This window comes from Galeopterus variegatus, unplaced genomic scaffold (genome assembly GCF_000696425.1).
Source record: "Galeopterus variegatus unplaced genomic scaffold, G_variegatus-3.0.2 Scaffold11219, whole genome shotgun sequence".
Taxonomy (NCBI): Eukaryota; Metazoa; Chordata; class Mammalia; order Dermoptera; family Cynocephalidae; genus Galeopterus; species Galeopterus variegatus.
In genome coordinates, this window is record NW_007737330.1 from 42,184 (window position 1) to 52,518 (window position 10,335).

Consider the following 10,335-nt stretch of genomic DNA (forward strand, 5'->3'; position numbering starts at 1 on the left):
TGACTTACTAATTTTTTTTTTAAATTTGTTGAAAGGCATCACTTTGGGAGAATATGCTTGTAACCCCACCATGCACCACCCTCACCCCAATTTTGCCAGCCCCCACATGACTCTCCATATGGTTTCTCCCAGTCTTTCCAATCAGAATTGGATCCTATTTCCTACAACCTCCCCAGATGGCCTCCAACTTAGATGGTTCTATTCATGATTTTTCGACTTTACGATGGTGGGAAAGTGATGTGCATTCAGTGGAAACGGTACTTTGGATTTTTAATTTTGATCTTTTCCTGGGCTAGGGATATGTGGTAAGATATTCTCTGGGAGTTGCAGCTCCCAGTCAGCCACATAATCATAAGGATAAACAACTGATACTCTATAGTGTATTGTGCTGCCAGCACTTTTTGGAAATAATTTGCCCAACTATCAGCTAACAAAAGTGTTCTAAGCATATTTAAGGTAGCTTAAGCTAAGGTATGATGTCTCATAGATAAGGTGTACTAAATGCATTTTTGACTTACAATATTTTCAACTTAGGATGGGTTTATTGGGATGCAATCTCATCTTAAGTTGAGGGGCATCTATACATCCCTGCAATTTGCCTATACTTTGGGCCATGCCTCTGCCCTAGTGATCTAGCTGCCGTCTAGATCTACCCCACCACAGCTCCCCACCACAACACGTACCACTGCCTACTCAGATAGATCAGATCCCTAACAATAAAACAGTTCTTAACTTTAGTGTTGAGAAACTTGATGAAATCTACTGACTTCCCCCAACCCAAGAAAATGCACAATATGAACATACACACACCAAGGGATTAACGGGTCAAGCCCATCCATAGATGCCTGAAGTCACGGTGTTCTGTGGAGAGTGAGATACCAATCTAAAGCCAACTTATGTATGCCATGGTCCTAGAATGAAATTTCTGTAGAGAAATTTAAAATTTGCTTTGCTGTTGAGTTTCCATAGCCACTGTCTCTTAAGTTTCCACTTTTCCAAAAGTTCTATGGTTGAAGTTACGTAGTGCTTATCACAGCTCTCAATAAAGTCTGCTGAATAAATATGTTTAAAAATTGGTCAATTATTTATTTATTTTTTTCTTTCCTTTTTTGTCTTTTTTTGTGACTGGCAATGGATCGCAACCCTCAGTGTTGCACCCGCACCTCGCTCAGCCAGTGAGCAGCCGGTCTGTATGTGGGATCCGAACCCTCGGCGGGAGCACTGCCGCACTCCCAAGCGGCGCACTGTAGCAGTGCGCCACCGGGCCGGCCCCAAAATTGGTCAATTATTGACCAAGAAATTGTTAAACTAAGGAAGAGGATGAAATACTGATATTAAAATGAGGTTTAAAGATAAGAATGAGAAGTTTTTGGAAAATTTAGGTGAAAAAATGAGAGTTTTCCAGGAATTATGCTGGAAGAAAAAAAATCTGTAAAATACATTACTTAGAAGCCCCTAGTCCTCTTGGAGGACCTAAAAGTTATGTTAGAGCCATATCATTTTCACATAATGTTAAATAGTTTTGAATTTCCTTGTTGGGTTTCAGATACATACCCAGGAAGACAATACATCTGTTTCATATAGAGGTTTAGAATGAACATTTTCATCTTTTCCAATGAATCGAATGAGTTTTTCCTTCTCTGTAGATGTTGAAGGTTTCTGGAGCACAGAAACACCAAAGACCTGTAAGTGAGCTGGTGTGTAACACAGTGGCACATCAAGTTACCTGGTGCTATGTTGGAAGCTTTAGTTTTCCATTTGCTTTAGTCACTCAACAAGCATTTTTGAAGACTTGTGCTCAGCGAACACTGTGAGAAATTGGTGGGATGGGGGACAAAAGAAGGTAGCTATAGGAAAAACAAAAAGAATTTCTTCCAGACCTCAGGAACTCACAGTAGAGTAGGAAAGATAGATAACAGAATGAATAATTATGGTACAACATAATTACTGCATAAGGGTGTGTTGCAAGGGCTGTGCACACCCAAAGAAGAGCCCTACATTCTGCCTAGAAACTCTGGGAAGTGTTCACAGAGAAAATGATATTTGAAGGCTAATTAGGTGCTTTTAAATTAGAGAAGAAAGGACATGTACTAAGGCCATAGATGATAATAAGAAGAATAGTAATAATAATAATTACTGTTATGATTTATTCTGTGCCTTATATATGCTAGCCTCTTTACCAGAAATAAAACAGAAAATGCTAGTCAAAAGGGGCTTGAGTGTTGTGCAATATTTTTGTTCTGTTGTTTGCCTGTATGGTGAGTAGAAGGCCTAGGACAAAGCCTCGGTCATTTCAACATTTAAACTATATGCAGAGAAGAAACATCAGGGAAGTAAATCAAGACACTGTAGAGAGTGTTAGGAGATCGTGAGATCTGGAAGCCAAAGACAGTAGTAGTCAATCTAGGAATTGGCAAGGGCTCTTATACCAGACTCATCTGGGTTTGAATGTTGGTTCTGCCACTTATAGCTATATGATTTTAAACCAGTCAACCTTCCTGAGCTTCAGTTTTCTTATCTATAAAATGGGGACAATAATACATACCTTGAAGTTGTGTTGTGTAGACAAGAGATAACACGTGCAAACTATATAGCTCATGATAGGTACTCAATTATTGGTAGTTAACATTATATTATTATTATTATTATTATTATTATTATTATTATTATTATTATTATTATTACAAATGCTCCAGCAGAGCTAGAGACAGGGTAAATATGGGGAGGACAGGTTTGCAGATGGGCCTGAGAGAACAAATGCCCCAGCAGAGCTAGAGACAGGGTAAATATGGGGAGGACAGGTTTGCAGATGGGCCTGAGAGAAGAGGGAAAAGGTAGTTCTGAATAAGAGCTGAAGAAGTGGAGATATGGAGTATAAACTACTATTTGAAAAATCTGGCAATAAAGGGATAAAAAAATAGCACCAGAGTGAGAGGCAGATTATATAGTTAATAGAAGTACAGGTATATATGAGGCTAATGGGAAATGGCTCAATTTAGAAAGGAAAAGGGACACCCCTTCCTTGAATATAAAGTGACAAAGATAAGTATGTCTGCAGGTATAGTTAGGGTTAGGGTTAGGGTTAGGGAATTTGAACAGTTCACTCCAGATGAACTACTTCTACTTTCCACAGTACCTATACACGTACTATATATGTATCTATATAGGTACTTTCCACAGTACATATATATGAATACATGTTGTACATGTTCTTTCTTTCTTTCTTTTTTCCCTCCTTCCTTCTTTATTTCTTTCTTTATTTTTTGGCAGCTGGCTAGTATGGGGATCTGAACCCTTGAACTTGGTGTTATAATAAGTACCTATTCTTTAAAAAGATAAAGGCAAAAAATAATGCTAAATAATTATACCTCTTCTGATTTTTCCTCTTCCTTTTCCTCCTGATATTTCTTATCCTCCTTACTTTCTTCTTCATCGTCTTTGAAAGGCTCATCTATTTCAGGCTCAGTGAATTCTCTGTCAGCTTCCTGTGAGATGAAACAATTTTATAATTATAGCTTAGTGTATATAAATATTAGCAATTATTTGTTCAAAAATACTTAATGAGCACTAAACCTACAAGTGGGATCTGTGCTAGTGATAAGGCTAAAAAGATTGCTAAGAATGGTCCCTGCCCTTAAGAAGCTTACAATTTCATGGACAAGAAAATGCTATGTATGGACATAGTCATATAGTAGGAACACCTAACCTAGACCAGGTAGTGGACAGGGGTGAAAGAGGGGGTTCGTCAGGAAGGTTTCTTGAAGGAGATAATGTCTGAGCTTCTTTCTTGAAAGATGAGGAAGGGAAAGAAGAAAGCACAAAGGAGTCCTAGGCAGAGGATGCTGTATGTGCACTATTGCTTCTGAGAACAGAAGTACTTCAACAGGACAGATACTTAGAGGAAAATGGACAAGCACAATCATAGAAGGGCTAAGCTGCTATGCCAGGGAGATTGAATTTCATCCTTAAGGCAATGAGGCACAAATAAATGGATTGATCTGCTTTGCATTTTATTTGTTTGTTTATTTAGATGCATAATTGATTATACATATTTTTGGAGTTCAAGGTTGACATATGTTGATCAAATCAATATATTAGCATATATATTATTACAAATTGTACTTATTCTTTAGGCCCCCTATCAAATCTCTCCTCATCTCCCTCTTCCTCCCCACTCCTGCCTCGTTAATCCTAGATTTCTTCTTTCCTTCTGAAAGAGTAATGGTTACTCTGTTGATTTGTTGCCTAGATGATCTGTCCAATGCTGAGACAGGTGTGTTCAGTTCCCCCACTATTATCATAAAACAGATGCTTCTCCTATCTCTCTGGAATGGGCTTTGTGGAGAGAGACATCCTCTTCTTTGGTCTCTGCTGGTGACTCTCCTTGTGTCAATGCACTCAAGTGGCTGGTGGGCCATCTGCACTGTGGTGGATGTGATGGGCCACTCACAAGGAAGTGGTGTTTTTGGAGTGCTCCTTGCCTGGATGTGGGAGGAGGGGCCGGTCCCTGGCTCCATACCTCAGGACCCTGGGAGGGCCCCATGGCAGCAGCAGCCTGCCTAGTTGCGGGAGGAGGGGTCAGTCCCTGGCTCTGTTTTTACATTCTAAGATGTTGTTGTGGAGCATTTGGGTAGGAGGGGGACAGGGAAAAGGGGAAGGAAATAGGGTGGGAGAAGGCAGGGGGTAGATGAGAGGGAGGGGGGATGGATGAGACCTGTGGCATTCCCCTCATTCCTGTAGGAGAGACCAGGGGGCTTCCAGTGGTGGCTTGGTCATTGCTAAGCTGAATGCAGATGTCAGATGTATGAAGCCCTTAGCCCCCCACTGCCCTGGTTCAGGAGCCTGGGGTGTTTCCTGCAGCAGCTGCGTTGTTGTTGCTTGGCTGGGTGTGGGTGTCGAGGGGGCATGGCTGCAGCCCTCAGCCACCCACTGTCCCAGTTCAGGAGCCTGGGGTGCTTCCTGCAGTGGCTCAGTGGTCATCACTGGGCTGGTTGTGGGTATTGGGGGGCATGGCTGAGGCTCCCAGCCCTCCCACCTCCTTGGCTTGGGGATCAAGGGGGCTTCCAGTCCTAGGTTTTATAGGTGCTCTTTGGTGAAGTGAGACCTTTGCTGGTTAATACCAAACTTTGTCTCTTGTCTGTGGGTATTTTGTTTTTTTAGTTCTGTGTTGGATTATTCACTGTTTCCAACACATAAACTCTGCACTGGAACTAATTTGTTGTCTTTTGCCTACTTTTAAAATGCAGAAACTTCCTGTGGAGACCAGCACTCAAACCCTGTGGTTGAGCTAAATTGCTGCTTTGCTGCTGATTCCCTGGGGAAGGGTTTTTGTGCAGCTCAGGTTTTAATGGTTGACTTTGTAGGTACTTCCAAGTCTCATGAGATCTGGTACACCTGGGTTGTGTAGAAACTCTGGCCCAGACCTGAGTCTTTTCAGCAAACTGCACCCCATGCAGTTCTATATTCCTGACCAGTCTACACAGAGTGGGCCTGTGCTGATTGGAGGACAGATCAGCTGTTCTTGCTGTGCCTCAGTGTTCCCCAGGTGGGCCAGTCTCCCTGACCCCTGCACTCCAAACACTTCCCATGGGACGGGCCATGTGCCAGTGCCATGCAATGACTCACTGGCCTCTGAGTGGCTTCTTTTTTCAGTTTTTGTGGCTCCTTACTCCTATGTGGGTCCACAGGAACCCTATTAGTGGTCTTGCTGGCCGGGGGGCCACCAAGGCCCTCTTCTCCCCTGCCGCCTTCAAGCAACTTCATAGAAAGGGCACAGCTGCGGCTTCTGCCAGCTCTTGCTCTGTGTGCTCACCAGAGCCAGCCTTGAAGTGGCCTGGGCTCAAAATGGTGTGAGATATCCTTTCCTTCTCTCATCATGGCTTCTCCTGCCTTCATGCACACCTTAGGGCTCTCCTCTTCCCCTGAGTTCTAGCAGGCCCCAGCTTGGCTGTCATTGCTTTTTAATAGTTGTAAACTGGTTGATTTGTGGGAGAGAATGACACTGGGGGCTGTCTATTCCACCATCTTGACTGGAAGCCTGCTTTGCATTTTAGAACAATCACTCCTGCAACAGGAGAGTAGATTTAAAGAAGAGGAGGGAAGGGAGAAAGAAAGAAGAGAGGGAGAAAAGTACAGGAAGAGGAAATGAACAACACAGTGGTCGCAGGGATGAAGAAGATGAGCGTTCAAGAGATATTTAAGAGGTTAACTCAGAAATCAATCAGATGGGATGGTTGGTGAAAGAGTGCATCTTGAACAATACCTGGTTTATGGTTTAGGCCACTGCGTAGATGATGATGACATCAGAGATAATGAACAAAGTTGGATAGGCAGGTCTTGGGAGAGAGATGAGTTCAGATTAGGCTGTGTGAGTTTGAGATACCACTAAGATATCCAAGTGGAAATATCCAGTAAGTAGCTGAATATATGGATCTGGAGTTTAGATGGAAGAATTTGGGCTAAAGAGAGAGATTTTAAAGATAAAGATTTTACAGTTACCTGTATTTAGTTAAAGCCAACAAAGTAAATTATATCCCAAAGGTGAACTTGTGAAGTGGCAAGAGGATGAGGCCTTAGGGAGAGAGATTTTAAAGATAAAGATTTTACAGTTACCTGTATTTAGTTAAAACCAACAAAGTAAATTATATCCCAAAGGTGAACTTGTGAAGTGGCAAGAGGATGAGGCCTTAGGACAGGAACCTAGTCACTTAAGGAAGAAAGTGAGGGAAGAAAGGGAAGCTTGCACTAGGGAAGAAAGAGGAGCTTGCAAAGTAAGCCAAAAGAAGCCTCGGAAATATGAAAGGACCAACAAAAAAGACAAATTAGAAGAGTTGCCAGTGTTCTTGGTCAGAAACTAAATTCTCTTCTGATAAAATGAATGAATAAAGATTCAGAACATTCAATGGTGAAAGCAGCTGAACATTATCTACTGAAATACAGGAAGAACCTGAATAGTGACAAGAGCCAGCTTGTGGAAAATACCTCCTCTCCAATTAGATGCTCTATTTCTTTGTATGCCAATAACTTCATTTCTCTGCCTTTGATATCAGAAAGGAGGTGAGAACATGTGTTGATCCACTCATAACATTCTCTCTGAGAAGAGATAAAAGATAATTAATAAGTGGAAAAAATAAGATTACACCGACTCATTCATTCACTCACTCCTACTGAGGAGCTGCTAAGATATGTCCTTTAAATATAATTCCATTCAATTACTTTGCACCAGGTCAGTTCAAAGATTTGTGCAGAAGTGACTTACTATGAACATCAACCTATATCATATTATATCTTATTGGCAGGGTTTGGGATCTGGGTTGTAATGAGACAAGGAGTAATTAAGTGCCATAAAACCAGGTGAAGAAAGATTGTTGGGTTTACTAACACCTAAGTGATCATGGTTTATCCTAATAAATTTTATGGAAATGACCAGGTCAACTGTGATGCATAATCATAACTATAGAAATATCAAATGCTTATATGTTACTTGATTATATGCCAGACTCTATTCTAAGCATTGTGCATATATTAACTCATTTTATCCTCAATATGAGATATGAACTATTATCCTCATTTTTTTTAGATGAGGAAACTGAGGAATAGAGAAGTTAAATATCTTCCTCAAGGTCATGTATATGTAGAGAGAGCATGATGTTTGGATTTTAGTCCAGGTGGTCTATGCTCTTATCACTACAGAAATAGTACTCCCTCCACTCCCAAAAAAGTGAATGAATAAAGATTTGAACACTGTTTTGTAAAAAGTGTTCACCCTTCATCTATTGAGAAACAGGAAGGGTCTACAGCAGGCCTTATCCACCTAAAGTAAATAGTAAAACTATATTTAATTTACCAAGAGCTCCTAACAGCTAACAACTGGTCTCAATATTTAAAAGGTAAATTATTCCTTATTAGCAAGTAAAAACAGAATTAGGAAACACTATCTTCTCAGAGAAAGGATATCTGGTCACTCTATCAAAAAACAGTACCATGTGTGAAACAGTGACCCATGTTAAACTTCTGAAATCAACCATAAAGAGTAGTAACATACCTTACATTTCTCTCATTATGAAACTTATTTTTAATTGTGGAATTATTATGAAGTGTCAGAGCCAAAAATTTTTATAAGCCAAATCTAAACCCTTATGTTATAGACAAACTATATAAATAAACTTATATAAACCGAAGCGTATAGCAGTAAAGTAAGTTTACCACAGCACCGTTAGTGTCACTTATGTTTAAATTCTAGATTCAGACAGGATGATATTTTATTGCACATCAGGAAGAGGACTGGACAAGGCAGATGAAAGTACTGGGTTTTAGTCCTAACTCGCCTAATTAGTTGTGGGTTCTTTTATTTTTTTATTGGTTATGAATATTCATGAGATACAAAGCTGATTGTCACCCCTCGTGCCCATGATGTGGGGGCCAGATTCATACTGGCTGTATACCCATTACCGCAAATTGCATTTGTACCCCGTGTCCCCCACCCAATTATCCCCAACCCCCCTCCCCTTTTCCCCCCACTCCACTTTGTAGCCCAAGGAATGTTCTCTCCCTCTGCAAGTCCAACACACCACTGTGGTCTTTCTTTCCTTCCTTCTTTCTCTCTTAGCTCCCACATATGAGTGAGTACATGTGGTATTTATCCCTCTGGCAGAATAGTATTCCACGGTGTACACATACCACAGTTTCCTTATCCAATCATCCATCGATGGACTTTTAGGTTGGTTCGATGTCTTGGCTATTGTAAACAGAGCTGTGATGAACATGTTGTGAGTTCTTAAATAAATGCTTGATAGTCCTCATCTATTTTTTCTTTAAGTGACATTGTTGGTTTACTGTAGGTGACCCTTACGCAGTGGTAAGCTAGAAATTGTTTAATAACTATTTCTATGGAAGTTGAGGGGGAGCCCTGATTTGTGGCATTTACTGATTTCCATGGTATAAATACTCCCTCCATGGCAATTTCAATGATATTCACCAATTCAGTATGTTATCAGTGAATGTGGAGTTGGGAAGGGGTGTACACAATCAAGCAACTCTTGTGAACCAGTGTGAGCCTCCATCACACCACTGCCCCTAAGGATACTTCCAGCTATAAAATTTGATGACTATATTGTTTAACCTTCTTTACTGTACCTAACAGAAAGCCTTAGTTAATTTTTTTAAAAGTAACAATATTTTTAAAACTTTATTTCTTCAGAGTTAATGTAATTCACCATTCATGAGAAATAATTCAACTATTCTTGAGTTGAATTTACATACTATGAAACAGATCCTAGTCATTTTCTTATAAATTTCTGATACATTGGGAATACTATCATAAGACTTCTGGTGAGGAAAAAAATCATTAGGAGCCTTTTTATTAAAGTTCTATAGTAGAGTTAAGCAACTTTTCCATAGAGTTAAGCAAGTTTACCTTCAAAACCTTTAATATAACCTTTTACCAGCTATAGACCAGGATTGCTTGGTTGCTAATCAATACACATAGATCTCTCTCCATGAATATTCTTCTTATTTAACTCTAATAAAGTTTGATTCAGAGCTGTGTTGATAAATGCTTCTGGTGTGAAGTAAAAGGACTAAAAAAGGATCTGTTTCACAGTATGTAAATTCAACTTAAAAAAAAAGGGTGAAGGGGGATTTAAGAAGCAAGGGATGGTCTTAAATGTCAAGCCTATCAGTGAATCAAAAGAAGGAGAGAAAAAAGGATCTGTTTCACAGTATGTAAATTCAACTTAAAAAAAAGGGTGAAGGAGGATTTAAGAAGCAAGGGATGGTCTTAAATGTCAAGCCTATCAGTGAATCAAAAGAAGGAGAAACAGAAGGCTGTAGGAGATAGCCTTTTATAGGGTACCAGTGATGAGACAATGGGTGGCAATAGAGTTATTAAAATCCATTACCCAAAGATCCTCCCAGAAGGGGGAAAACTCAGCTTCCTTGAGTTTACCTGCTGGCACACCATGAGAGGCAGGTTCCTAGTATCACTCTTCAAAGTCATACTTCTTTTGGAGGACCAAATTCTGGAACAGTGGTATCTTGGGTGACATAAAGGAGGCTACTTCAGCCCAAGGTGGATGGCAGGGTCTTGATAGATTACAAAAGGCAGAAATGTGAAAGAATGATATGGAGGGGACAAATTGTAACCACAGTCAGTTTGAAAGGACCCAGCTAGAAGTCATTTCCATCATGGTGGGTATTTCTTTGAGATTGAAAGGAGATATTTCCCTTCCATATGTTCTCAGCACTGTCAGGTATTGATCAATATGTGTCTTTTTATCAGTCTTAGCCTGCTGAAGGGTATCTCAGGTATATTTCCAGGTAATCTGCTGTTTGTTC

At 40.3% G+C, this 10,335-nt stretch overlaps 1 protein-coding gene across 1 annotated transcript; it reads right to left on the reverse strand.

Moving 5' to 3' along the window:
* Positions 1-1,455: 1,455 nt before the first annotated feature.
* Positions 1,456-9,997, reverse strand: LOC103610476 (axonemal dynein light chain domain-containing protein 1-like). The gene is made up of 5 exons (XM_008594637.1): positions 9,947-9,997; positions 6,982-7,092; positions 3,369-3,485; positions 1,555-1,659; positions 1,456-1,473 (listed from the first exon to the last, which is right to left on the reverse strand). The coding sequence occupies exons 1-5, from the start codon at positions 9,995-9,997 to the stop codon at positions 1,456-1,458; spliced, it is 402 nt and encodes a 133-aa protein (XP_008592859.1).
* Between the last annotated feature and the right edge of the window lie 338 nt (positions 9,998-10,335).

What these genes read in the sequence shown, in the direction of transcription:
- LOC103610476 (XM_008594637.1), bottom strand. Translation starts at nt 9,997, where the DNA reads ATGACTTTGAAGAGTGATACTAGGAACCTGCCTCTCATGGTGTGCCAG. An exon ending in CTCTCATGGTGTGCCAGCAG is followed by an intron (nt 7,093 to 9,946) that starts GTAAACTCAAGG and finishes ATCTCTTCTCAG; the next exon opens with AGAGAATGTTATGAGTGGAT. An exon ending in AAGAGGAAAAATCAGAAGAG is followed by an intron (nt 1,660 to 3,368) that starts GTATAATTATTT and finishes TCTGTGCTCCAG; the next exon opens with AAACCTTCAACATCTACAGA.